Here is a 27,636-nt window from a genome sequence, read left to right as displayed (position 1 = left end):
TGCTTCTTAAAGATGTTTAGTGTGCCATCTGCCCACACCTCACAACAAACAATTCTTATCTAATCTGATATGTTGGTATGATTTTCCCCGAAGATCATTGCTGTAGAAAATGCTAGTTTCTGCAAAACTTTAAGCATCTGCAAGCATAGCACTGATTATTTTTTATCTACTGTATGCTACTTTTAAGCTTTAACGTTTTTACTAAAATAAGTGGTAAATATCAACTCTATTGTTAATATTTCTCATCACATTAAAATCACTTCAAATATTTGGACAAATTATATGCAACAGTCATACCCTGACTGATATTTTCTACTCATCTAGCCATTTAATAATAGATCAGAATTATATGTGTTTCGATGCATGAATCATAGCTCGTGGTTCATGTTGATAATGGCAAAATATATATTTATGTAAATAAGCACCTATAGGTTAAAACATTAATTATGAATTATGAATGTGGGTTTGAAAACTTGATTTTCAAGGGCACATCTGTTGATATACAATCTTGAGTCACCTCTGAATAATCCTATTCTCTAATTAATTAGGCTATTTATGCTTCATCGTTGCCCTTTAAAACTTGCAGCCAATCAGATTATCCATCTTGGTTTTACTTCATGAATAAACATAAATAAACAGTTGAGTAGATATGTTCTCAAACACAGAGAAACTTTTTTTTTTTTTTAAATGGGGAAGCATTATTTTCCATCTTTGTTGTAACATGTAATTGTGTCCCCTGTGTCCTGAGGCTGATGAGGCAGAGCTTTGGCGCAGTCATTCAGCATGACTGTCTCCTCTTGCTAATTAACTCAAATAGAGTTCTTTATAAACAACTTTTCCATGAATATTTTTACATGTCTTATGAAGGTCACCTTATTTGGAAAGTGGCCAATAGACTAACTGACTGAGAAAACAAACTTAAAATTAGTGATCTGGACCACTTTTATGATATTTTCATGAAGCTTTTGCATATTTTATTAAATTTGAATGTAATTTGATTGAAATTAAATAAAAAAAATCATTATAAATTCTATGGAATAGAGTATTCTTTAATATCCTTTTATATTCCAGGGAAGGAAAAAAATATACGGGTTTGGAATGACATGAGATTGAAAAATGATTAAATGATTGAAATTGAATTTTTGGGCGAGTTATCACTTTAAAATAATTTAAAGGAAGGCCAAATGCCGCAGAAAATATTAGAAATTAGAAAACAATATTATAATTTGAAAACATACAAAGAGGAATGTACCGTAAAAGATATTTTGCGTAACAGACAACTATATATCTTAAATATATAACTGTCTAGTATTACATGGTATAGAACTTTTTGCACTGAAAAGACTTACTCCAAACATATTTTAGTGCGAACTACAATTCATTCATCAAATTAACATCTCATGAGAGTTATTAACAGAATAGCACTGGCTTTTTTTTAAAGGTGTGTGGATGGTATAGAAAAGACTTTGCAGACAAGCATAATTTTTTCATACCAAAATCCCACAAAGTCCCATTGCCTATATTTTATTAAAATGCCATGTTGAATAAATCAAACAGAGCCACACAAACCATTGTCTTTGTTTAATAAGAGCATGTGCTCTTTGATTATGAATGTTTGTTTGTCCTTTTAAAAACATGTTCACCGTGATGTTGTTCATGTTAAGGTTTGTCCATAACAATTAATGTTGAAAAAAAGTGCAAGTAGTCTATTTTTCACACCGACATGAGAAACCATAGCTCACATTTAGCATGTGAGAGCTCCAGCAGAGGTGAGCCCAAAGGGGCCGGTTGCATAAACCTCTAAGACATCAAGTTAGACATCACATTTTTTTCTCTAAGACCTATATTCAGTTACATTAAAACATAGATTAGCCTAAATTAATACCGAAAACTAAGACTGACTGCCCCTGACTAACTGCTAGTGGGTCATACTAGAACTTAAGACACTGTCTTAACATAATGTTTATGCAACCGGCCCCAGGTCTCAGATCCTGTTTGTGCGAAGGGGCAGATGATTCAACATAACCCCTCTCAACAGCTCAGCCCCATCAGCTCAGTCAGGATGAATATATTTCACAATGGATTACAATGGTGCATGTGATGGGTCACGGTGTATTCAGACACTTCAATGTCGCATAGAAGGGGGTGGAGGCAAGTAACACAATATATAAGAAGTGTCTAATTTCGCAAAACTGTTCATTTCAAGAGGATTATGCTATCTGGTAATCATGCGGTGTTGACAATTTTAATATTCTGTACTTGTTGACTCATGCAGGATTTGAGAATTGTGTTTTCTTTTGTATACTGGTAAAACACCTCCTACAGAGGCAAGGATTTATAATATTCCAGGTTCAATGCCAGAAAAGCTATGGGGGCAGAGTTTGTGACACCACAGAAGACTCATCCCTCTAGAAAATTGAGAGAAAAATTGTGTTTGCTGCATGGCATTCAATGGTTGAAAATGCAGCTCATAGGCTATATATTTGGTTACCTTTAATATGCTCTACCAAAATGTGTATTAACACGGAGTAGTTTAAACCAGAAAAAAATATTCCATTACAATGTACAAAGCAGTCTGCACAAAAACATGAACACTGCAACAGTAGCAGTTAATGTAAGATTTAGTGGGTTCATACTGTTCAACTTCAGCTAACTATATGTTCCGCAGATTTCAAATTTTAAACATTATAGATAATACATAATCTCACAGACACACAGCAAATATTTTTACTTGTTTGAGAAGCCGTACCAACTTCGGTTTCATGCCGAAATATTGTCTGCATCCGAAATCGCATACTTCCCTATAGTAGGCGGAAAACAGTAGCCTATGTGACAAAGAAAAAAAGTACGCCTGAATTCACAGTACTCATAAAAGAGTAGGCAAGAAGTACGCGGATGAACTACGAGATTCTGAAGTGCGTGTACCATGAACACTTTACTATCCCATGAGGCCACAGGAGAGGATTTATGAATGACAGTAAAACTGACGCTGGTAGGTCACGTGATAAAGGCAACATGGTGGATGTAGTATGTCCGCATTATTCTGGCCCTGTCCCAAATGGCACACTCCGGACTTGTGGACTTCCTCACTTGTCCACACTTTGGTGACGTCATGTAGTGCAGACCAAGCATGCCGCACAAGCCCTGAAAAGTGAAGCCAAAACGTCTCGATCAGCCCCCCTGGTGACTGGTCCTAGTACAGGTCATAAGCCCCGCCTCCCCGTGTTATTCAACGGGACCTGAGACCAACCAAACAATTAAATTACACTTCAAATATCTTTTTTCCAAAGGTGGTTTCTTTTAGAGCCCGACCGATATATCGGCGGGCCGATATTATCGGCCGATATAAGGCATTTTCCTAACTATCGGTATCGGCATTTATAATGGCCGATAAATTAATATTTAAAAAAATGCAGCGATGCAGTGATTTATGTAAGGATGGCGCTGGCGCTGCTAATAAAGCACCTAAAAGCTGTCACAAAGAACTGGCAAAAGTGGCAAAAAAAATAACGGCCGCGTCCGGTGTAGACACAGTGTTAAAGCTCATTCTGCTACGTTACAACATCAAGCAATATTCCAATAATTTATGTAATTATAACACTTTATATAGTGCCATTTTGCATTAAGAGTAGCCAGATGGACACGCGAGACGCGACACGTTCAGAATTAATACACTTTTAGTAAACTACAGAACAGCGCGAGCGGGAAGCGGCGGGCAGAGAACGCGTCCGAGAATGGACACTGCATTAGTGATATAAAACGCACACACACAGGTCTGTTAAATTAAGCAATACTTTAAAGGTAGTCTAATATTTTTCTGACTAACAAAATTACTGATACAGTAAAGGGTAGATTTAAATAAAGAAAAACGAAATTTAAATAAAGAAAAACGAAATTTAAATAAAGAAATTAAACGAAATTTAAATAAAGAAAAACGAAATTTAAATAAAGAAAAACGAAATTTAAAAAAAGAAATTTAACGAAATTTAAATAAAGAAAAACGAAATTTAAATAAAGAAAAACGAAATTTAAATAAAGAAAAAACGAAATTTAAATAAAGAAATTAAACGAAATTTAAATAAAGAAAAACTAAATTTAAATAAAGAAAAACGAAATTTAAATAAAGAAAAACGAAATTAAGTTAAATTAAAAACGAGATTAATTTAGATTGATAATAACGGGTAAAAAGGCTAATACATTTTGCTTCTATTATTCTATTTTCCACAATGTCAAAGCAACATAGCTTAATCCAAATAACAAGCTCAGACATGCACTTCGTCCATACAAACTCCGCTGTTCTGCGCTCTAGCCAGAGAACACTCCCGTTGCTGGAACACTTGCGCGTCGGTTCTATTTCCGCGTGGCTCGAGCCGCACCTGAGAGACGCGTGTCACACGCAGGCAGTGTGCAAACTCCAACCTGTTAACATGGGAGCCGAAATAAAAATGGCCATGCCACGCAGTCAGTGTGTCGCCGGCCTTATTCAAGCGCGAATGAGAACCGTTTCGCGGGGGATCCCAGATGTAAAAAAAAAAAAAAACGAATATTCAAATGTCAAATTTTCAAATCGAATACCAACCCACCGAACGAATATTCAAATATTCGGGTCCAGCCCTACTAGTTTCACGTTTAGTACATTTTGCTTACTACTTATTTAAAATAGTATAAAACTACTGTACATATGTAATTATAAACGTTTTCATTATGATATTATTAATTTTACTTTACTAAAAAGATCTGAGTTCTTCCTCCACTGGTAGATATTAGAGAAATTAAGATTAAAAATAGAAGATAAGGTTTTGTCAGTGACACTTTTGATATATTTATTGATACAAGTTATGTTTTAAATAATGTGACTAAATTAAAAGACAAAGTCGTTAGTGAAGATTATGCAACAGTATTTAGAATATAATATAATATAAAATGCAATGCAAACTAGTTTGGTTACAGCTCAAATTCTCATTCTATCATTTACCCTGCCTCCATTACATATCTTTGTCACACAAGTGTTTGATCACCACATTTGAGTGATCATTGCAAACCGTTTATGTATTTATTCTGTTTATACTGTGTATTCTATATACAGTACCCATCAAAAGTTTGTACACACCAATTGGAAAGTGTGTCCAAACTTACTGTACTATAATACACATAAATAATATTGCTACTGTATTATAATATACACATAAATAATATCGGCCGATATATCGGTATCTGGCTTTTTTTTATCGGTATCGGCATCGGCGCCCAAAAATCCATATCGGTCGGGCTCTAGTTTCTTTCATTTGCTGTCGTTTTTATCACGCTGATGTAAGTTCAAGTGTCTGTTTTTAAAATAAGTTGTTTTTTAGTTAGTTACGTGATGCTATAAAAACAGTGGTGTAACGTCATGATTGACAGCTGTGATTGACAGGTTCTCTGAGCGAAGTAGTCACTGAAGCACCAACGGACTTTTTTTTTCTGGATCTTCGGAGGACTGAGGGGATTGTATTTACTTTATTTTAACAAGCCTCTTGTCGTACTGCAATCATTTTTTTTAAAAAGTGCACTCAGGGAGAGTGCATTCTGCGAGAGTGAGGGCGGAGCGTTGATTTCGCGACTTTACTTCCTGCTCACTACTGCGCAGTTCTGGTCCCAAGATCGCTACTGCGCAGACTCAAGTCCCAAGATGTCAGCGCCATATCGGGACACTGGCGGCTTCAGTTCTCACCAATGGAAGAGAGCGAAGGGGCGTCGTCCATCTTTTTTTACAGTCTATGGTGCAGACCTATAGGGCCCTTGGCGCGAGTCCACGAGAGCGCATTGAGAGGTATTTTTGGGACAGACTCGATCGTCACGCTGGAAATAACGGTCTGGTTGTTGTTGGACAGGAGAAATCAAATTTTTGGGCTCCGACGTCTTATCTCCATGTCAACTACACAGCCTAATTTTACAGTTCTATATTTTGATATTGTGCATGCCACCTGGGCATTAGACAATAGATAGGCCTACATCATGCTTATTTAAATGATGTATACAGTCGTACATAATAATACATAATGTTCCATTTGAACTAAGATTACAATTTTAACACATAGGCTAATGAAAAATGTGCATGAGTTTCAGATGAATTTACAGGTATCAATATTCATACTATGTTTACATATGTGATATGACTCAGTAAAGCCCTGACATTCGGTTCTATTTATTTAATGAATCATAATGTGATTGTATTATTCAACGCACTATTATTATGTTTGAGACATCAACTGGTCGATGACCATAATGTTTGTATAAACTGTAAGTAACAACTGGTAAAATGTACATCTAGGTCATAAAAACCGTAATATTAAAGTGTGTGGAGCCTGCATCTATGCGGGCTTCGCGGAAGACCGCTTCAAGGGTGCAAAGGGGGCGCTGCTGAGCACACTTCAGAGCGTTAAAATACTGAATGGGACGGCCTACGGACTTGTAGACTTGTAGTCCACGAGACTGAAAGTCCACATGAAGTGCGCCATTTGGGACAGGGCCATTCATAGCCTACACACATTTATACCAGAACGTACTTTTTTAGCGGTCGTAAAGTAATTCACTATTCAAAATAAGTACCTACTAAAAAAGTATGTGATTTCGGACGCAGCCTGACTTTCCTCGGCTTGAATGCTGGGATAATGAGAAGAATCAATTCATCAACATGTTTGTGTAGTGTCTCCTATCAACTGCCTCACAGCGTTGGCACCATATTCTCTTACATTCACTGTATCATGTGCTGTCATTTGATAGGTCTGTGCATTACTTTTCTAGGTAAGAGATATAAACATGCACATCCTGTCATATCCATTCTTCCCAACCACCAGGCTATTTGTGCATCTTCACAACTACACACAATATGACAACCACTTACAAACTCTTATCACAATGTAGGCCTATGGCCTGACGTCTGCCATCCCAAAATATCATTATGGAAAGTTTTGTGTTTGAATCAAAAGTTTTTTTCTTTTTCATTTGACTGGACTAATTAAGGCTAAAATTAAACCTCACTACGAGAGCAGTTCAAAAGAACACAAATGGATGGTTCAAGCAAACATTTGGATTGTTTGAAGAGAATTGTGGCAAACCTTTTGAAGTGTACACAGAAATGTCACTCAAGGTTTACTTTGTTTCGATGTGTGTTTTGAAGCTGTGTATTGCGCCTGTGTTTAATCACTGTACCGTGGAATTGATATTTCGTGTCGTCCCAGGCAGGCAGCTGTACCGATGGACAACGTTGGGTAGACATGCTGCTTCTCTCTCAGCTACTGCTGCATGATCAAGTCAACACTGCACCCTGGTGGATGCCCTTTCAAATACACCTTGTACATGGACGATTACTGGACGATTTTTGTCTGAGTTTAGTAATTTATTCAAAAACATTAAATATACAATTCATAAAGACAATGACTTGAATACACATAATCTAATAGTATTACATTTTTTTTTTATTAAATTAAATTTCAAAAATCAAGATGAACCAAAATCATTTGTAAAAACTACTTTTTAACTTGAAAAACGTAAAATTTCGAAAATAATGATTAAAATCCCATGTGTATTGAAAGTGTAAAGAAATTACTGGTAACAATTATAGCCTTTATAATGCATTATAAAAGTATTTTTTAATGCATTAATTATGCCTTGTAATGCATCTCATAATGCATTGTATGGTCTCATGAACAATTGTAACCGCAGGTATAATACATTATAATATTTATCTATTCATTGGTACACCTTTAGAAAGTATAACTCAAAACACATGGCAAACGACCTATTTCAGATGTAATGAGAAATCTGCAAATATTGGTACAATTATTTATTAAAATATATAAATGCATTATAACATAGATTATGAATACATTTATAGTGCATTATACAAAGGCTTTAAGTTAAGTGTTACCATTACTTTTTATTGGTTATGAAACCTGATGGTTTCAATTAAATCAGTAATTAAATTAGCAGTTAATTGATCACGTTAGGAATATTAATGAATAACAAGGTGAAATCATACTAATCATATAAATGAAGATTTAAAGAATATCATTATTTTGCTGGCTTGCACGCTAGAAAATAGAAGTATTTGACTCCCATGATAACTTCTGTCTCCGAGGATATCACGTCCATTGCACACAACAGTCTTTACAGGAAAATGAGAGTGTGAGGAAAAAAGAAAGAAAGAGATGGTGTGATACACTCACAGGAGTATATTACTGACATTTCAATCATGAATTGGTGTAGAGAACTCTACAGTATATCTCATACCTTTTTTCAATGTCCTTTGAGAGTCGTCTGGCCTCTTCTGGATCTTTTTTTAATAGTGCCTGGAAAGCGGAGAAAGACTCCACCATGCCAATGTAGCCAGAGAGAGGTACAGGCTTCCTCACCCAAAAAACATCTTGCCTTGAGACAAAACACAGTTGCAGACCGGCTTCTGATTGGTCAATACAGCATTCCAGCCATGTTATAATTCACAATAAAGAAATAGCTTTGACATTATTTATTTATTTTTCTATTTATTTATGATCCTGCATAGCAACCGTCTGTTATGTCAGACACACATAATGAATTTGCTTAATAGCATTAAAATGAAAAATTGTGTCCTTAGTGTGACATCCTTTTTATTAAAGCAAAAAGGAACTCAAGGCAGAACAAGTCCTAACTGTGGCTATAGTCACAATATAACAGCTTCTCTTACATAAAATAAATATGTCTTAATAAAATAAAAACTTCTCTTAACAAAACCATCTCCAGTCACTAAACCTAAGACTGGTTGCACTTTGAACTGTCTTCACCTAACTACAAAATTGTCACAGTGACCAGAGTGCCCGTCATTGCCACCAGAGGGCAGTCTACCCCGGACTATTCCCTTTCAATCATGGACTTCATCCCCCATAATCCTCTGCCTGGACTCATCAACCATGATTACATCCACCTGTGTGTCATTACCTTGTTTAGCTCACTCTTTATAAGCCTGGTTTTCTCAGTCTTGAGACTTTCAAAGTCTTGTTTAGTGTTTCTACTTCAATTCTGAGCGCTCTGTCTGTTGTTCCCATGTCCATGGTTTTGATCTCCGCCTGTCCTAGGATTTTCCTATTTGCCTGTGTCCCTGTGATTGTTTGGACTGCATACTTTGTGTTTATGACCTCTTGCCCGTTTTCTGGATTACGTCTTTGGATAACCCTCTGAACAATAAACTGCATTTGAATCCTCAACCTTCTTATCTCGGAGCAGTTCATAACAAAAATTAACATTTTAACAGCTAGTTGGATAATGTAGAACTACATTACCATTTTTTAACTGGGTACTGGAGAGAGTCGTAGGTTTTCTTGTAAAGTTCGAGGGAGCTGGCACCCAGGTAAGGGTTCCGGAAAGGCTGTAGCACTGCATAAAACTGTAATAAGACATATATATATAACTCTATAGTTGTGAGACAAAAATTGTAACACTTGTTTATGAGAGAAAATATCAAACAGCACATCAGGGCGGCCAAAACATATCAGATGCTACAACACATCAGTGTGGTCACGCAACATGACAATGATTCAAAGCTCAGGAATAAACCAGTGGCTCAGACAACAGTTTTTTTATTTTTTTATTTACACTCTTAGAAGAAAAGGCTCTACATAGAACCGTAAAGGGTTCTGTCAGGTGCTTATACATTATAGAACCTTTTAGAGGTTCCCATCATTTAATGGATTTAGTTTTCATTTTGTTTGAATTAATGTTTAATCAATTACATTTTATGAATTGATAATTAATTAGTAATAACGTATTATGCAATAATTTAAGACATTTCTCCTTATATAGAACATTTTTGGCATAAAGTCTTTAAAACTGAGTCAAGAATCCTATAAAACCCCACTGAATCTTTTTTTTAAGCGTGTAAAATGTAGAGAATAAGTCTGAGTTCTGACCCATATTGAAATACTGTTTTAACATTTGGACTTTTCAGTGAAAATAATAGGCTTCATGAAAGTATAGTGCTTACATAAATTATTATTTTGATCTTTGAACTAGTAGTTTAATCAGTCGTAGTGCTATAAATATAGGGTGGGCAATGTGTGTTGAGTAAATGTTTTATTGTTATGACTTAATAGAAGATCAGGTGTTTTTTATATTATTGGTCATATGAAAATTTTACATCATTTCAAAGAACTTCTAAAATGTCCTCAGTATATGTGGCACACACACAAATGTTCAGACAGTTGATAAGCATTTATAAGTCAGAAATCTTAATTCTTATGATTCCTACCTCATTACAGATGTGGTTTAAAGTCTCTGAGCAGTCTCCATAGCTGAGCTCCATGTCCATGGTGTAGTTAAGAAGTGCGAGGCAGCCATTAGGCTTAAGCACTCTGTGAGCCTCCTGAAGAAAACGTGAATGGTCAAACCAATGGAACGCAGACATTGCCGTCACAAGATCTACAGAGCCATCTTCAAAAGGCAGTTCTTCAGCTGGACTCTCCCTTTGTGTTTCAAACAAATGAAAACAGTAGCATGTATACTATGGGTTAAACTCATGAAGAGAACAAAATCAAGGACATAATCATGATTTATTTCACCCCTAAATAAATAAAACTTTTTTACAAAAATACTGAAATCAAATCTTTTTAAATTGCAATGAATTACTCATTAATGATTCTCATTGCTGCAAAACAGTAAAGAGAATCATCCTGTCTGGAAACAACACTCTTTAATTAAAATAAAAAAAATCATAAAGGCAGTACAACAAATAAGATCATGATGTATAAATGCTTTGCAATTATATATATATATATGTGTGTATGTAAGTTATACACACGATTTTCATACATTTCATTTGAAAGTCACTTTGGATAAAATAATCTGCTAAAGAAATAAATTAATAAAATGTCATTAAAAAAAAAAAAAAAAAAAACCTCTAGATAAGCAAGTTTGATAATATTCCTCCTTGATTAGTTTGGCATTTTTGTGCATATGCAGTGGTGTGTTTGATCCATTGTGACAGAAATGCAGAAAAGGCTGGTTTCTAAAGTACTTCTTCCTGCCTCTATGTATTAATGTTCATGGGTAGCCTAAATTGGTTCCATTCAGACCTTAACATTAAGTATTTTACTGTTATGTGTCAACAAGATTCAACAAGACATTTTCACCTGGCTATACGCAATGTTTAGATCTGTTGTGGTATTTATGCAAATTAGCACATACATAATTAGATTATGCACCGTTTGTCCATGTTAACAAACAATTTCAAAAAACTTGTAATACATTTTTTGTTTGTCTTGATGTAAGTAATCAACTCATTAATTTTCATGGTGATATCTAAAGGTTAAAATTTTTACCCTATTCACATAAGAAAAATAATGAATAGGCGTATGACTAGGATATATTTGGGTCTTTTTCGAAACTTTCCCCTAATGGGATTCTTCGGGGCTTATTTTTCCTTACTCAGGACATATTGAGGATACAAAATCAGTTGAGTTTGCTTCTGTTGCAATTTGTTCAAGGTTGACCCCCATTTTGGCTTAAAATGACTGGACTCTAGTTCCACAATGAATTAACAATAATTCCAAGCACAATTTCTGAGGCTCAATTGCACAATTCCTCAGATTAACACTCCCTTTTGTAGTAAAACGACAGGATATTAAATGTTTCTGCATTAGTTTTAAAGCAAAGTGTTGTGTGTTGATGATGTGTGAAAAGGTAAACGTGACAGCTGATTTATTTACACAAAGGCAAGCTGTTTGCCTACAGTACCTGTAAGAGACATTTGGAATGTTGACATGTTTCCTCGCCATCTCCAGCTGAGCTGGGCTGATGTCTGTTCCCACCACACGAGTAAAATGTGGTGCTAAGAGCAACGTTCCCTGTCCTGACCCACAACCAACATCTACTGCCAGGTCATTGGATGCATTTTTCTGAGAAAATACAGTAAAGTGTACAATATGTCCAAACGTAAATAAAATGGCATATATGGCAGGCAAATGAATGAATGAACAGTCATGACAAAAGTCTTACATTACTCGTGTGGAATTGTAGAACCTTGCTGATGAGCTCTTCAGAAGGAGAAATTCTGTACTTCCAGTATGAGGTTGCATGTTCTTTACCCTCAAACAAACGTACAGACATTTTTGGAAAGCTGTACAGCCTCTCAAATCAGGAAGCTGGAGAGATTTGAACAGTCAGGATACTAACTTGAGAGGAAAGGAAAATATAGGAAACGGGAGGAGCCATCTTCGGTTTCAGAGCCTACTTATTTCTTCACACGCTGACACAGTATCAACTTTGACAAAAGCACAAAGCTGTTTAAAACATTCCTTTTGGCCAACCATTATGTGCTCAGTTTGCTAATGAGGACTTGTGGCTCACACACAGAGGTTTTAGCTCATTCACTGTGCAGTAGAACACTAAAAGTCCTTTCAAGGTTAATGAACATCTCCTTTTCAATGAGCAGAATGGGATCAAAGGTTTCCAGGCTAACTAGATGTCATGCTGGGAGGATGAAGTAAAATATTCAAATTGATATCAGAGCAGGGAAAAACTTTACACTCAAGTTTACCCTACAGTAATTTTGAAAGCCATCTCGGGTTAGTTTAAAATCATAAGATTGTTCGTAAAACAAGTAATGTAAGCAGGAAAGTTAAGAAAGATTAACTTCATTAAAGATTTCATTATATGAAAATATTTTTTTTTAAAGTACAGAGATGCATAATGCTCAACCAATCTGTTGATGTTGATATTGATGATGAACAGGGAGTGTTGGGGAAAGTTACTTTTAAAAGTAATGCAGTACAATATTGCATCACTCCCTAAAAAGTAGGCTAACTAATTGCGTTACTTAGTTACTTTTTATGGAAAGTAATGAATTATGTTACTTTTGCGTTAGCTTTTCTCACCTGGGCTGGACTTTTTTGGTAAGAGGTATTTTTGGCAAATGTTAAGGCCTTTCACGCCAAAAGTGAAGTGACTCCGGAGAATATAGTTCAACACTATTCAGCAAAAAAAAAAATAATAATAATAATAAAAAAAATAATAATTATATATATATATATATATATATATATATATGACACTGTGACACCTGTCTTGGACTTTGTTGCACCATATGTTTTCTTTTTTTTTTTTTTTTCAACATTGTATTTATTGATTTTTGAAGCATTTACATTAAAACAAACACAGGAAAATATATAAATAAAAATACATAATTACAGTAAAATAATAATAAAATAATAGAAAATAAATAATAAATAAAATAAACAAACAACATCTATACTATACAAGCATCAAGACAATGGTACATTAATCATAACATGGTGAATGTTATATCTGGTTACACAGAAAATAAACTATTTGGTTCAGCTTCCTTCAAAAATTCTATAAAGGGGTTCCATACTTTGAAAATTTTTCCAGGTTTTCCCTTAACAATATATGTGAGTTTCTCCAGAGCCAAACAAGCAGACAATTCCTGTAACCATTGTTTAATATTAGGGATTTCTGTGTTTTTCCAATGACGAGCCACTACAAGTTTTGCTTGTAATAAACAGAAAGTCAACATTTTCTTACTAGAGTTAGTTAAAGAGCAAGTTACAGGGAAAATATTAAATATACAAAGTTTAGGACATTTGGGGATATTCTGTTTCACCACCAGAGACAAAAAGTCCAATACCTTTTCCCAAAAAAGTTGAACTTGAGGGCACTTCCATAAGCAATGATATAAAGTTCCAATATCTAGGTTACATTTTATACATTGATTGGGAATGTTGGGATTAAATTTATGAAGCAATTCTGGAGTTATGTATACTCTCATTATCCACTTGTACTGCAGAAGTTTAAACCTGGTATTAATTGTCTGGGTTTGGGCCTTTAAGCAGATACTCTGCCATTCATCTTCAGTTATATTCTCACTTATATCTTGACACCAAGCCAAACGTTTTTTCTCCGTATTTTCTTTACAGTTAGTGCAGATCAGTTTATAAAACAAGGAAACTTGCCTAGCACCATTAAGGTGATTTAGAGTAATTTTTTCCAAAGGGGACAGCTCTGGTAAGAGAAGAAAATGCTGTGTTTTATTGATAAAATTCCTAATTTGAAGATATTTAAAAAAATGGGTTTTAGGCAAATCAAACTTTTGTCTTAATTCCTGAAAATTGAGCATAGTTTCATTGCTAAATAAATCTGCCACCTTGTTCAAGCCTTTTGATGCCCAGATTTTAAAGCCACCATCATGTGTCCCTGGTTTAAACATAGTGTTTCCCCAAATAGGGGTAAATTGTGATAATTGTGGAATCTGTCCAATATGTTTCAAAACGTCATACCATACCACAATAGTATTTTTAACAAAGGGGTTGGAAGTGGCTTTTTTCAGTTTGGGCAGGGGTGCTGAATACAGATACAGATTCAACGGCAATTTTTGAGTTGTGCTCGCCTCCATCTGTACCCAAGGGATAGAATTATCATTTGTAAACCAAAACATTGCTGCTCTTAGCTGAGCTGCCCAGTAGTACCACTTAAGATTAGGCAACTGCAACCCTCCCCTCTCATATGGTAAATACAAAAGAGAGAGCCTCAGTCTGGGACGTCGATTTGCCCAAATAAAATTGGTGAAAAGCTTCTTCATATTACAGAAAAAATTATGTGGTGGAGGCAGAGGAATTGATTGAAATAAATATAAACATTTTGGGAGAACATTCATTTTTAATATATTAATACGTCCAATCTGAGAAATTGGTAGGGATGACCATTTATTAATTGATTCAGTGATAAATTTAGTTGTATTATTATAATTACTGGTAGCCAAATTTTTTATGTCTGCGGTGATATTAATACCAAGATATTTAAAATCTTCATGAGCATTTTTAAAGGGGGTCTGGAAGGGAGGTGTGAGACGTTCCGTTTCTTTTAGAAATAGGATCATAGATTTTGACTCATTCACTTTATATCCTGAAAAAGATCCAAATGATTTAATTAGGCACAATAAAGAAGGCACAGATGTACTTAAATTGGATAGAAATAATATAATGTCATCAGCATATAAAGCTATTTTATTTTCAAGACCGCCAATTGTAATCCCTGCTATATCTCCACTTCTTCGCACTGCAATAGCCAAAGGCTCAATAGCCAATGTAAAAAGAAGCGGCGAAAGGGGGCATCCCTGATGTGTGCCTCGAGAGAGTGGAAAAGATTTAGAGATTATATTATTAGTCAATATCTCTGCTGTGGGTTTTGAATATAAAATTTTTATCCATTTTATAAAATACGGACCGATACCGAAATGAGAGAGTGTATCAAAAAGATAGTCCCACTCCACCCTATCAAAAGCCTTCTCGGCATCTAAAGAAAGTAAAGCTGTATCCGAGACTCCTTTTGATGAGTGTATGACATTTAACACACGACGTATATTATGAAAAGCTTGTCTACCTCTTATAAAACCATTTTGATCAGAATCAATCAGTAAAGGTAAATACTTATCAAGTCTACTGGCTAAAACTTTAGCAATTATCTTTGTGTCTGAATTTAAAAGACTAATGGGCCTGTAAGAGCCACATTTCGTGGGATCTTTCCCTGGCTTAGGAATTAAAGTTATGAGGGCTGAACGCAAGGAGAGGGGAAGTTCACCAATATTGAATGCTTCATTTATCATATCCATCATTGGGGTCATCAATTTATTGCGAAAGATCTTATAGATGTCTAGATAAAGTTCCCTTGGCCTTTGGAATTAAAATAGCCCCACATCATCACATAGCATTCACCATACCTAGAGATTGGCATGGTTTTATTTCAGTTAGCCTAAAAGCTAATTGATTTGCATTGAGAGATGATCTTATGGAAAGTACCCCATGCCAATCTCTAGGTATGGTGAATGCTATGTGATGATGTGGGGCTATTTTAATTCCAAAGGCCAAGGGAACTTTATCAGGATGCATAGTATCCTAAAAATTAATTAAAAAAAAATACTTAAAAATAAAAATCTGCCTGCCTCTATGGGAATTTAACATAGGGGTGTACACAATTATGCACCATGTATTTTAAGGAAGAACATTTATTTATTTACGATACATTATTCATTCACAAAGAAAATTGGTGTCCTAAAAGGTTGGATTTTTCCTAATTTTTTAAATTAAGGCATTAAGTTCAATTTCCAAAATATGATTTTTTATTCCTCTTTTTAGTCAACTTTAGCATGGGTGTATTAACTTATGCATTGCACTGTATATATAAATATATATATACATATATACATATATATACACACACACACACACACAAACGTGTTTAACTAAAGTCATTTTTTGCTTTAAAGTATGGTTGAATTGGATCACCGAAGGTCAACACAACAGCAAAGATATTGGTTAATAAAGCGAGATTAAATACATCAATTATGTATTATTTAACATTTAATTATTTCAGTTTTGTGTAATATTGAGTTTGCATTTCAGTGTTTTTATTCATTTTGAGGAAAACTGAACCTGTTTTTGTGCAAGTGAGATGAGTAAATGCATATTCACATTTAGTCTAGAACTACAATAATCATCATGTTTACAGAGTGAACACAACACATTTGCCTCTTACTCCAAATTTCTCTCAACATGGGGACAGGAGAGGTGTCAGTCAATAAATGAGAAAAAGTCAATTGCGTTACTTATTTGAAAAAGTAACTCAGATATTTTGTTGTAAATTTAAAAGTGTTGCTTTACTCGTTACTTTAAAAAAAGTAATCTGATTACGTAACTGATGTTACTTGTAATGCGTTACCCCCAGGCCCCAACACTGAGATAATAAAAATAAAAAAAGCTTTAGTTGAAGTGTGGGTGTTAAGAAAGATTAATTTACATTTTTACAAAACCTAGATTGAAGTAAAAATTTCTGTGACATCCAGTGAATGTTTACTGTTCATGTGGAAAAACTACACAACTGCAAAAAATAAAAATAAAACATTGATTTTATTGTTTTTTTAAACAACATTATATTAATGCATGTATGCTGTAGAGTAAATTACTTCAAAGTAACATTTTGCAACATCACAATACATAGTGAAAAACTAAGTGGTTTATATTTTCAGAATATTTCATGTGAAATTATAAAAAAATATTGTGTTTGTAAGCTCACAGATTTGTTAACAACTTGATTGACGAAGTAAGATTAAAACTTATGTATGAACTACATTAGATAAACACCTGGGATGACAGCACAGGAGTGTTGGTTCATGTGACTGAGTCATGTGTCACTCAGGTTTACATGCAAGCACACAGAAGTACTCCATTATAAAGTCAACTTTGGTCTCTGTTGATGACTCTTTCAACTCATCTAGAATACTGGAACAGAATAAGTGACAGGTAAATATACCATCAATATCATATATCAAGGACAAAAAGCATATTAGCGTAATCTAATATTTTGATTAATGAATTAACATTGTTTCCTCAAAGAGAAACTTGCAGTACAATTTTGTATTGCAAACCATAAATGCTGCATGACAGTAAAATCCCTGAAGTGCTGAAGTTTTTGAGAAAGAAGTAATTACCGTGACGCTGTTTTCTCCAACAGCGCAGTTGCAGCATTTGGATCGGCTCTCAGATAGGCTTGGTACATGGAGAACGTCTGAATAAAACCAGTTACGTTCTTGACACTCAGCTGCAGCTTTATTGGAATTATTTCAATCCTCACAAAGACACAACAGAATATTACAAAGGTATCAGAAACCATAAAATGGCATTATTTAAAATAAAATATGTAAAAAATAATGTTATTTTAACATAATAATGTATAGACAAAATATGTTTTATTTTAAACACAAACTGAGCTATACAAAAGAAAGCAAATGTGACAAGCAGATTTGTGTAGAGGCTCATTTTGACACAGAAGGTTAATTATTCATTACAGTGCAGTGCTCTAGTTTACAGTACCTCTCTTTATCTGGGAAGGGTATGGCTTCAAATAAGTCCTTTAGCTTACTGTTGGCCCCAGTTACCCTAGTGCTTGTGTAGGGCAGCAGAATTTGCTTTACCTAGCAGGATAAATTAACATCAGAGTGCAGATATCACTATTCTGTGAGCACAATGCAGCAGTTCAATTTCAAATTTGATAAACATGCATTCAGTAAGCTGAAGCTTTGGTATTTAAATATTAAACAGTGTCAGTTTGTTACATAATTTACTATTAAATCAGCTCTGTGTACTCATATTCAATTCATATATACTGTACAGTACATAGTTCTGGTATATGCTTACTTCCTCATATATGTTATTAAGTCGATCACCACAGGACTCATGGTGCATTTTCATATTGTCTCCATAGCCAAAGAGAGCCAGGCAGCCATGAGGCTTTAGGACACGTACAGCCTCCTTTATAAAACCTTCAGCGTCAAACCAATGAGCTGCAGACGCAGCCGTCAGCAGATCCACCGAGCCATCTGGGAATGGCAGATCCTCTGCAGTGCCAACTCTGTCAATTAATGATAAACTTGATAGGGCTAGACCACAGTAAACTGTTAGCATTGTATTGCACAATGCTGTGTCTCAAAGACCTAATGTCGTTCTTTCAAGGTTCTACAAAGGTATAAAGGTGCATTGTTCCATATCTTTTGCACAATCAGAGTAAAGAAGAGATGGGACAAGAATGAGTTGTTTGTTAAGGAAGAGTAGAAACATGCTTTACTGACCTGTAGCTGAGGTTAGGGAACCCTTGCACTGCTCTTGCTTCCTCCACCTGAGATTCACTGACATCAATGCCCACCACCTGCTGAAAATATGGTGTCAGCGAACGGGAGTTCTGCCCTGTTCCGCAGCCTAAATCCACGGCCAGCTGATGGGGCTTTCCTTTCTGTGAAGCATGTTTTTATATTTTATAACATTTTTTATAACATTATATGAGAGAATAGAATTTTATGAATAAATTAGTAAATATGCATAGGTTATGTAACATCAGCTACTGTATGACTTTGGAGGTGCTATGGTATCTTATATTATCTTATCTAAATTTATACTATTACAGCCACATAACAGTATGTGTTAATGAATATTTCGTATTACTACTACTACAATAATGTATTATAATTGTATTATAGGCTTAATATATTTAATGGATATTTTGGAAAGGCCTTAGAGTTACCGAACAAACATTCAGCTGTCATGCACACAATAATGTGGACAAACATGTCAGATTGTTGCACTCAAAATGTACAATAATATTACCTTTTTTTCCAGATACTGAAGAATAAGCTCCTTCAGCTCATCAGGCGGATCAAATCGATATTTTTGATATAGGGAGGCATGTTGTTTACCTTCGAACATTCTGAAAGTCATCTTCACTGTGACTTCAGAGCAAATCTTCAGAGGAAAATTCTGCAGGAGAAGAGTTAATTATTACTTGACATTACAAACAAGAGGCGGGACAAACCAATAGTGACCATGATAATAGTCTGAATAGAGTGGTGCAGGGAAGACGTCACAGCCGTTTCGTTGTACACCAGGAGTGTCCAATCCTGTTCCTGGAGATCTAACTTCCTGCAAAGTTCAGCTCCAATCCTGATCTAACACAACTGAACCAGCTAATTAAGATCTTCGTGAGCACTTGATAATTACAGACAGGTGTGTTAGAGCTGAACTCTGCAGACAGTAGATCTCCAGGAACAGGACTGGGCACCCTGATTTACACCAACACTGAAAAGTGATCATAAACCCATTCTTTGAACTATTTGTTTACATTAATTGATTCCATAGATTAATTTACGTCATCATTAAAAAGTGATAAGAAAACTATGGTACAAAGAAACGGACAGAAAGCTTAATAGCTATCAGCATAGCTGAATAGCATCAAAAGCGGATTTGTAAAGACATCATATTACACAATGTCTGAATGTGCCGGAGTTTACTCATGATCAAGGGCGTAGGTTTGATTTTGAAATTGGTGGGGACGGGGACATCCCCAGAAGCTGAGTTGCATCTGTCATTAAAGGGATAGTTTATCCAAAAATGAAAATTCTGTCATCATTTACTCACCCTCAAGTTGTTTCAGACCTGTATGAATTTCTTTCTTTTTCTGAACACAAAATAAGATATTTTGAAGAATGTCGGTTCAGCAGAAGAAAGAAATGCATACAGGTTTAAAACAACTTGAGGGTGAGTAAATGATGACAGAATTTTCATTTTTAAGTGAACTATACCTTTAACGGAAATGAACTGTTGGCATATTTGTTTCACATCAATAATGTCGTTTGTCCTGTTGGACATGGCACACAGCAATACTGTTAAGTGTCACTTGTGACCATTGCTCTGAGCCGTGTTTTCAGTGTCCTAAGAGCACTGAAACTTCTTTCAGCCTCAGCTGATGAGACTGGGATGACAAGGGTTTCAACTTCAAACAGTCCTCTCATTTCAACAAGTAATATCAAGGATATAAAACTGTATATTATATCCCCCTACACTAACCCTGCCTATCACAGAAAACTTTAGGCATTTTTACATTTTCAGCTGTTTTCCAAAAAATAAAAAATAAAATAAAAAAAATCCCCACGACAAGTATTTCAGATATTGCCATCTTTGTGTGGACATTTTGTCACTATAACTGTTGATTTCTCCCTAGCTTACCGCATCTAGGTTTCCTTTGGAGGAGCATTGCCGCTTCACACCTTACAGTCTATGCTTCACACAAGAGCCGCTTCACAAGTTAGAAAGAAAAAACAAAGTCAATCAGTTTAGCGATGTGTGTTAAGCAGGCGGGACTCGGATATATTAACCGTTTGCGTACCATGAATTGGTACATTTTTCTCAGAACGCTCTTGTAAGAGATTTTAATCTAAGATGTTTTCTGATTAAATAAAATAAGCCTAATACATAAAAACCACCAGACACAACCGGAAAACAGTGATTATATAAATATATTTTAAGTTTTGATCGAAATTATTGCTAGGAACATATCAGTGTCACTGGATATTGGTAGGGACACCCTAGCATCCCTACTCATGATAAAAAGATCAAAAGATGTAGCCAGTTTTCATTTGATGCCGTTGATATATTTAGATGCGTAAAAACGAGGAGAGAGGGGCTAATGTTTTTGTAATAAACCTACGTAAATTGATTAACGTAGTCTACTTAAAAAGTAAAAAAAAGGGAGTTAAAAATCGACATTTACAACATTATATATTGTTTTCAATATTAATGTATCACTATATTTAAAAACATGTTTAATAACATAACATTTCTTAATTTGTCTTTCACGTTGCGATATTCACACTCCTTGTCTCGTCCGTGACGTGTCTTCATCGTTTATACTGTCTATGGTCTTCATGGGAACTCACAGAGACAGAGATCATGCGAGCTGTGTCATCTATCAGCCGCTGTCTTTGTCTGTGCGTGCCGGTAAAATATCGCGCTAAACACTCCAAATCAAAGTTGCAGTCCGTTAATTCTTGTCTGACAAAAGAACTCTAGCCTCGACTGGACTCATTTGATAAATAATACCATGTAAATTGTAATAAGACTGTGCAGTGCTATGGACGTCGCCATTGATATTTACTTTTTCCAATGTCAACAGCCAGATATCGCGAGAGTAGAAAATGGGTTTATTTGTTCGTGCACCAGGCGCTACTAAAATAATTTTAACTTTCTTCAATTTGACTAAATGTAGTTAAAACTGAGGAAAGTATATTTACGTGTATTCTTAGAATATATTCTCGTGCATTCTATATATATTTATTATTATTAGACAAATGATCTTTATCCATTTTAGAATGTGAAGTGCTGTTTTTTTTTTTTTTCTTTCTTTCTTTTTTTTTTTTTTTACTTTGATCACAGCACTGTAAAAAAAATCACAGATGTGCTCACCAGAGGGCAGCAGTCAACACGCTGTGATGATCTAAGACGGAAGCACCTGAAGACACAGTGTTATTATGGCCAAAGAGTGATATTATCTAAGCATTAGGAATTAAAGAGTACTACCACATCTGAAAGACACAAAAATAATTGTAAATTAAAATGTAAGCAAACTCTGGACTTGTGAACAACCCAGACTTAAACAATGTTACAACATTATCTAAAAATGTATCATGTGCCATTTTCAGTGATCCTGTTCTCAAATATCCAAAGTAGGCCTATGCCAAAAAGGTAGGCCTACCTCAGCTGACCCAAACAGTCCATTTAAAACGTCAGTATTCTTTTGTTTATTTTAATATCTCTATTTGAAAATGTAAAGTCAAAAGTTATATATTAAAGGCAAAAAAAGAAAAGAAAAGAAAAGAAAGAACAGCACACTACATTTCCTTCCTACTTTCATTTCTCCTTGCTCTAAAATAAGACTGAACAAAACAGAATGCATATTATCTCCGTTTTAATTTTAATGTTGAGAAGTGGGTTTTGTCGCAAATCTCAAGAGGGTGAGTTTTACAAGCCTGAACATAAATAAAAAATAATTTTTGTTTTATTTTATTATTGAATAAGTTGATTCTGTCCAGAAACTTGTCAGTTATGATTAGTTGAAGAGGATATGCTGAGTTTTCTAAACCTGTAATTTTTATTTTAACAATACTCTGTGTTTGTAACATGATTAAGTTTACATAAATCTAGCCAGGTAACTAAATGTATCATATTATTATTTAACATGTGAGTAAACATTATGCTTGTGACTATAATGATGTGATTGATTAACTCTATCCAAAGGAATTCTAATATTTTGTTATAGGGACCCACATATTTGTTCACTCTGTTTTAATTTAATTTCTCTAAAAGTTCAGCATGGCGATGATGTGCCTTTGCGATGCGAGGTCTCTCTCCTGTCTGAATCCTCAACACTGCAGTGGGAGAGAGATGGAGAACCAACATCCAACACCACTCTACTGTACAACAACTCTGCTTACATCATTTTACACACCGTTGATGAACACAGTCAGGGGAAATATTACTGTAGATTAATGGAAGATGGAAATGTATCAACGGTTAGGATTCACACGCTTAATGTCAGTTCAAGTAAGTATATTATTTTATATTAAATCTTTGGTGTATGCCTAAATAATAATATTTTCATTAAGAATACTAAATTAAACATGCAGAAGTAATCTCACATTTAAAAAAAATCTTTAGGCATAAAGACAGACAAAACTAAAATGTACTGAGATGTATTCACTGAAATTCACCATGTTACCTATTGTCTTTCCAGATTCATATAATGGAAATACTAAAATTAATACAATTTACAGACAAAGCTCTAATAATAGTGACGTATCACTGATCTGCAAGTCTAAAAATGAATACCATAGATGGAAGTGGACCTGGGAGCCGAGGCCTAATTCACAGACTGATCTGATAGCAGTTGAAAAAGGAAGAAAAGTTCAAGTTAAAGGACAAATTAAACCAGGAAGACTTTCTTCAACCACATACAATAGTCAGTTGTTTATCTTTCACATCTCACCTGTGAACTTCAATTATAGTGGGAAATACAAGTGTATTACAAATGATCAAAAAAATCCCTATACAACCACAATGCTTCACACCATCAGAGGTTTGCAAATATCAATCAGTCAATCAATCAATAAAAATAAATACATTGATTTTTCAGCTACATTTTGCTCATCAGTACATTTGTTCAATGGGTCTCATTCATGAAACACGAGCAGAACGAATTTTTGTGTAAATCGTGTGTAAAGTGGTTCTGGCGTAAATTTTCGGATTCATTAAAATGTTCGTATTTCCCAAATGTTAGTTGGTACGAAAGAAATCTACACCTGCTCCCAGCCACGCGTAAATAGTACGTTTAACATCCGAACGTTTTGCTCATTAATAAACTGCATTTTAATTCAACGTAATCGGGTACATATTTACACAGCATTTTGAAAAAGTATTATATATAGTAATTACATACGGTTTTTCTTTTTACTTGTATTACGAGAGCCAGTAATAGCATCTGCAAAAGGAACACAAGTCCACAAGTTTTTTTTATTTTTTTATATTCAAGCTGTTTTTTTTTTTTTTTTTTTTTTTTACAAGTCCGCAAGTTACAAGTGTTGCAGTCAAGCTTCATGTCGAACCATTTTCTTTTCACTTCTGGGACTGTTCGATTAAAAGATGAAACTCCATTAACTGCATCTGTAATATGCTGCCAAGCATTTTTACCTAAAGCATGTAGCCTATTACCTAAAAAAATCCTTTTTTTTTAGGACCTGATACGCCACTATGTACGCTTGAAAATAAAATGTGGCGTTTTGAATGAACTTCTGATAATAAAACTTCAATTTCTGCATCTGAGAAATTTCTCTTCTTCATTCGCTTTTTTTTTTTTTTTTTTTTCCAAAATTATACATGTAATAATACAATAGCATTCGCTTTTGAGAAGACATGTTGAAATCCTTCGTTTCGTGTCATAATATGATGCCCATATATAGCTGTCAGTCGGTTTTAATTGGCGGGATTTATGGTAATTGAGAATGAGCGTGCACGCGCGTCCCATTTACGAGTGATTGGAATTCATTAACCCACACACACATTTCACTATCAAATCTGACGTTTACGAAGTATTTGTGAATCAGGAGAAGAATTTTCGGGAATGTCTCTTTACGCGCAAATCACTCACATATTTACTCGTATATTTACGAATGTTTCATGAATGAGACCCATTGCATTTAAAAGTTAATTGATATAGTTGTTGATTTCAGTCTCAGTGGAGCCCCCTGATGGTGTGTTGAGGAATCAGTCAGTGAATCTTACCTGTGAAGTTTCTGAAGTGACTGATTCAGTGACGCTGGTCTGGCTCAGGATGGAGGGGAACAGAGGAGTGCTGGGAAAACAGCAAATTATGACTGAGAAAAACAACAAGTTACAACTCACAGTGAATCTGTCCAGCAGTGAAACAGAGCACTGGCAGTGTGCAGTTTTTACTGAGGATACACTCAGAGCTCTGGCTCCTATAACAATCAGTCTTTCCTCATCAACAGAAACCTCAACTGTACCATACCAAGGTAATAAATTAACCATTAAGTTTACGTACTAGCATACAAAGAGTGAATTGTCACTGTGTAGTCATGACGCTGCTGGGCAGTGTTGGTGTATTATCTGACTCCATGTTTCTGCAGAAGATATCTTGACACAGGAAAGTCATCTACAGAACGTGATCATTGTGGTGTGTGTTGTGACTGTTGTCATTGGCACTGTGCTGATTCTGCTGCTGGGACTTCTAGTTTTTAAACGTCAACGAAAAACAGGTGAGCTGATCTCAGAGACAGTATGAGGAGGAGAAGATGCTCCATAGAAAAGTAAACGGGATAAATTGTTACACTCAATGTGGCAGCTGGATAATTGTTGTGACTTTCAGTTACAAAAGCGAATTGACTTTTTAAAGAGACATTAGCCTATTTTTTGTAGCCTACTCTATATGCATGCTTATTAGCTCGATAAGCCAGAAAGAAACAGATTTTATCATGACTTGGTCTGTCTCCATACAAGTAGATTGGAGCTGTACTTGTATACCATTTTTTACATTAAAAAAAAAAAAGTTACTAAAACGGCAGCCAAGCCAACTGATTTGCCTTAAAGGGACATTAGCTTATCTGCACATTAGCGTTGCCACTGAGGCCGTTATCTTGATGAGAGTATAAGAGGGGGGGTCGATTTTTGAGAACTTAAACGTGCTCTAAGCGATGTTGGGTGACATCACTTCTTGTTGACGTTCTAAGTATTGTCAAACAAAACGGAGGCTAGCTCGACCCTCCTTCCTCCTCATCCCGTCCCCTCCTCCTCCCTTCCATGCTTCCTGAAACAGGCTTTTCTGATGTAAATTCGGGACTTTGGGCTTTCCTTCTCCTTTTCCCTCTTCTTTGCTATTTGTTCATCGGAACGTCGTCTCTTTGGTCGTGTGTCGGCCATATCAAAATTCAAGAGAATATTATTCTAACGTTAATCGTTGTCGTTATCTAGGACATCTCTCCTCTACTTCCCTCTTCAAACATCTCTTTCCTCCACTCCCCACACCCCCCTTCATGTGCATGCGCACTAACCCCCCCAACCCCCACCCCCAAATCATTCTTGTCAGTTATTGGCTGGAACAGTCTTTGTTATGTTTCGTGGTCCAGGCTGGGCCAGTTTGGTTTTATTGCCGTTTGTGGAGCCTGGGCTGTCTACACAGATTGCGTTTTTTTTTTTTTTTTCTTTTTTTTACAGTGTGGGACAGGGGACAGGCAGCTAGCAGATAGTGAGGAGATGTTTGCTGTACGTGACAAAAAATGTTTCGGCCTAAAAAATGTGTCACATCTCTTAGAGCACCTTTAATGCCATTATACCTTTATGCCATTATAAATAACTACATGTGCATGTTTCAAATATAAACTTTAATTCATATCTTAAAATGTTTTGCATGTTTTATGTGTCTGTGTCCATGTTTATAATGCATGTTTTTATGATTGCAATGAGATTTGAAATGAGGGAGTATTGTTTCGATAGATGAAGTTCATGTCACTGGATTAAAATCACAAGAAGATGAGGACATCCATTATGCTTCAGTGACGTTTGCAGGATCTAGTCAGGGTGAGGCGGGATGGAAGTTCACATTAACCTCTGTGTGCTCTTTATAGTGTGTTAAATCTATGACTTTGATTAATTTTCCAGGAGATGACAGCTGGTTTAAAACCGATCATGCAAATTCAGAGGTCAGCATGAAACCCCCCTTTTCATAAACATTTCAGAGCATCATTTTGATTTGCTAATGATGTTCTATGTTTGTGATTTATGTAAAGTTAATACACTCTTTAAGCTTGTATATCTCAATTTCTACAGGTGTTGGACAGGAATTCTACAGTCATCTACTCAGCTGTTAAAGCACTGTGAGCCATCACACTGGAAATGAATGTATAGAACTTTATTCCATTGTTATATTACTAAATGGAAATGAAAACACCAAATTAATCCTGTATTAATACTAGTCATTCATTATTTTTGTATATTAAAAATTAAGAATTTATATTATTTTCTATATTCAAGTGCATTTTGGGTTTGCTCTATCCGTAAGCAAAGGGTTTCATCTGTATCTATGAGTGTCGATCAATCTGTTTGCATGCCAGATGGAAACCTCATTGTGGTTTCATAACATAAAACTGTGTTAAAAATAGCACAGTATTTCCTGTAGTGGAAAACTGCAACAGATGTTTCAACTAGTCAAGTCAGATATAAAATGTGTGTATATATATTATATATATGAGTTGCAACCTTTGCAACTACAGTGAAATATTAAATAAAATATTAGGAAGCCTGATGTCAGGCCTATTGTCGTTTTTTTTTCTTCGGTTTTATTTAACAGTTTAGTCTCCGTGTACTTGGTTGCTAAGGTTTCTTATTGATTGATCTGTCCCACAAATTGTTTTACCCCTCATTATCTTGTGTAATTATTGTTGTGTATTTTGTTAATGCTGCCAGTTTAACTTCATTTCCCATAATGCACAGTGTTACACGTGTTTCCGAAAAAAAAAAAAAACATGTACTGTTCCATCTGTGAATACTGAAGTGAGTAAAAGAGCAGTCATGTTATGTCCATGTGTGTGTCGTACTTACCAGTCTAAGCAGTTTTATTCTTTGTATTCTCATCAGTTTTATATGGTTTGGTTTTCTGTTCTCCAGCATGTTCCTATTGGCCCTGAGTATTTTGTTTTTTTAATAAATACACTTCTTGCTGTTA

The 27,636-nt window shown here is 35.2% G+C and overlaps 2 protein-coding genes across 2 annotated transcripts; one reads left to right on the top strand and one right to left on the bottom strand.

The window, feature by feature from the left end:
• Positions 1-7,812: 7,812 nt before the first annotated feature.
• Positions 7,813-22,136, bottom strand: LOC311087863 (uncharacterized protein). The gene is made up of 15 exons (XM_084121336.1): positions 22,099-22,136; positions 21,810-21,855; positions 19,179-19,328; positions 18,647-18,807; positions 18,216-18,429; positions 17,892-17,992; positions 17,510-17,647; positions 17,214-17,300; positions 17,150-17,162; positions 12,007-12,138; positions 11,746-11,906; positions 10,262-10,475; positions 9,297-9,400; positions 8,272-8,409; positions 7,813-8,146 (listed from the first exon to the last, which is right to left on the bottom strand). The coding sequence occupies exons 1-15, from the start codon at positions 22,119-22,121 to the stop codon at positions 8,053-8,055; spliced, it is 1,776 nt and encodes a 591-aa protein (XP_083977462.1). The 5' UTR covers positions 22,122-22,136; the 3' UTR covers positions 7,813-8,052.
• Positions 22,137-22,289: 153 nt separating this feature from the next.
• On the top strand, positions 22,290-27,636 carry LOC311087962 (uncharacterized protein). The gene is made up of 8 exons (XM_084121500.1): positions 22,290-22,357; positions 22,710-22,946; positions 23,137-23,478; positions 24,629-24,931; positions 25,046-25,174; positions 26,409-26,492; positions 26,574-26,614; positions 26,742-27,636. The coding sequence occupies exons 1-8, from the start codon at positions 22,294-22,296 to the stop codon at positions 26,790-26,792; spliced, it is 1,251 nt and encodes a 416-aa protein (XP_083977626.1). The 5' UTR covers positions 22,290-22,293; the 3' UTR covers positions 26,793-27,636.

This window comes from Abramis brama, assembly GCF_963993115.1.
Source record: "Abramis brama genome assembly, chromosome: 8".
Taxonomy (NCBI): domain Eukaryota; kingdom Metazoa; phylum Chordata; class Actinopteri; order Cypriniformes; family Leuciscidae; genus Abramis; species Abramis brama.
Note: the sequence above shows the minus strand (reverse complement) of the source record. Positions and strands in the feature narration are given on the sequence as shown.

Coding starts and splice junctions, on each gene's coding strand:
- LOC311087863 (XM_084121336.1), bottom strand. CDS start 22,121: ATGGACTGTTTGGGTCAGCTGAG. Junction 17,301..17,509: donor TTGGAGAAAACAGCGTCACG/GTAATTACTTCT, acceptor ATTCTGTTCCAG/TATTCTAGATGAGTTGAAAG. Junction 10,476..11,745: donor ATTCCAAATGTCTCTTACAG/GTACTGTAGGCA, acceptor TGAAACACAAAG/GGAGAGTCCAGCTGAAGAAC.
- LOC311087962 (XM_084121500.1), top strand. CDS start 22,294: ATGCATATTATCTCCGTTTTAATTTTAATGTTGAGAAGTGGGTTTTGT. Junction 22,358..22,709: donor TTGTCGCAAATCTCAAGAGG/GTGAGTTTTACA, acceptor TTTCTCTAAAAG/TTCAGCATGGCGATGATGTG. Junction 24,932..25,045: donor CTCAACTGTACCATACCAAG/GTAATAAATTAA, acceptor ATGTTTCTGCAG/AAGATATCTTGACACAGGAA.